The sequence below is a fragment of the Myotis lucifugus genome, unplaced genomic scaffold (assembly GCF_000147115.1).
Source record: "Myotis lucifugus unplaced genomic scaffold, Myoluc2.0 scaffold_138, whole genome shotgun sequence".
NCBI lineage: Eukaryota > Metazoa > Chordata > Mammalia > Chiroptera > Vespertilionidae > Myotis > Myotis lucifugus.
In genome coordinates, this window is record NW_005871186.1 from 1941696 (window position 1) to 1943483 (window position 1788).

Here is a 1788-nt window from a genome sequence, read left to right on the forward strand (position 1 = left end):
TCAGCCTTGGCCCTTTCCCCTCAGCACTCTGAGCATGGCCTCCCTGATGGGCTTGGATTTCACACTGTAGATGATGGGGTTGAGCACAGGGGGCACCATCAGGTACACATAGGCAACCAGGGCATGTACAATGTGAGGCAGGTGCCTTCCAAAACGATGGATCATGGACATGGTGATGCCTGGGATGAAGAAGACAAAGACAGCAAGGATGTGTGAGACACAGGTGTTGAGGGCCCGGATGCGCTCCCGGGGAGAGGCCAGCCCAAGGACTGTGCACAGGATGAGAGTGTAGGACAGGATGATGAGCAGGGAGTCTATGCCCCCAGTGGACACAACCACAAAAAGTCCATAGCAGATGTTGATGGTGATATCAGCACAGGCTCTTCTCATTATATCAGGATGAAAACAGAATGAGTGAGATAAGAGGATCTTGTTAGGGCAGAAGTTCAAACGTTTAAGCAGGAATGGCAATGGGAAGAGAGAGAACGTAGCACGGGCCACAACAGCCAGTCCAATTCTGATGATGACATTGTTTGTGAGGACAGCTGCATAGTGCAGGGGGTTGGAGATGGCCACAAAGCGGTCAAATGACATGGCCAGGAGCACCGAGGACTCCACCACAGAGAAGGAGTGGAGGAAGAACATCTGCACCAGGCAGGCATTGAAGGCGATGAGACGATGGTCAAACCAGAGCACAGCCAGGGTGGTGGGCATTGTGGACAAGGTGAGACCCACATCAGTGAGGGCCAGCATGGACAGGAAGTAGTACATGGGCTGGTGCAGGCTGGGAGTCCTCCTCACAGCCAGGAGGATGAGGCAGTTTCCAGTGAGGGCCGCAGTGTACATGCAGGAGAAGGGAATGGAGATCCAGCCATGAATGGCCTCCAGCCCTGGGATGCCAATCATCAGGAAGAAAGCTGGTTGGAAGAAGGAGATGTTGACATAGGATTGGGAAGAGAGCATCCTTGGAAGGCAGAAGAGGTCTCCAGAAAGATGTGAACTCTTCAATCTGGGCAGAGAAAAGACAGGGCACCTGTCATTAGGAAAACATTTATTTATGCTGTATAGGCTTTTGAATGAATTATTTCCCATTTCTCAGTTCTTACTTTGTATTATAAGTAGTTATAAAAATATGCAAACATTAGCGAATAGGTCCTCAAAACAAATATAAAATGTAGGGGGTAGTTTAACTTCTTCATGCTTACCAGAATATAAGTGACTGAAATGGATTTAGAATTTAGTTGTTTCTAAATATAAGTTCTATGCTATTTTCACCTTACTACACAGAGTCTTCATTAAATAAAGTGATGTTTATTAATATACTTTAATATATATAGTACTGTTTAATAATCATTAACACCATCATCATTATCATCATCATCATCATCATCTTCATCATCATCATAGTCTTTGTCTTGGTCGTTACTGTTATTTTATTAAGACTGCATTTTGCAGTGTTTCTAAGTGCTTTCACATAGTTTTCTCACTGTTGTCTTACAATTACCTTGCTGATAGAGACGGGAAATATTTCAGCTAATGTGAAAGGAGAGAAATTATGTATCCCACCATAGGGTGAGAGCTTTTCCTTGGACCAGTTTATTAGAACTTCAGATCTTTTTGTGTTTGAGGGGTCTGAGTACAAATCCTAGGACATTCTCTTTTAATCAAGTCCCAGTAATGATAAAGTCCCAGGATGAAAATGAGAATAAGTACTAGGTAAGTTTCGGTAAATGAAGAGACAGTTGATTTTCCCCAGGTCACTGAGGACACTTAAATATATGGGTTCAG

General features: G+C 44.3%; 1 protein-coding gene across 1 annotated transcript; it reads right to left on the reverse strand.

Annotated features, from left to right (window-relative positions):
- Positions 1-963, reverse strand: LOC102426723 (olfactory receptor 51I2-like). The gene has a single exon (XM_006094526.1). It carries the CDS (start codon positions 961-963, stop codon positions 1-3), a length of 963 nt encoding a protein of 320 aa, XP_006094588.1.
- Positions 964-1788: the final 825 nt, after the last annotated feature.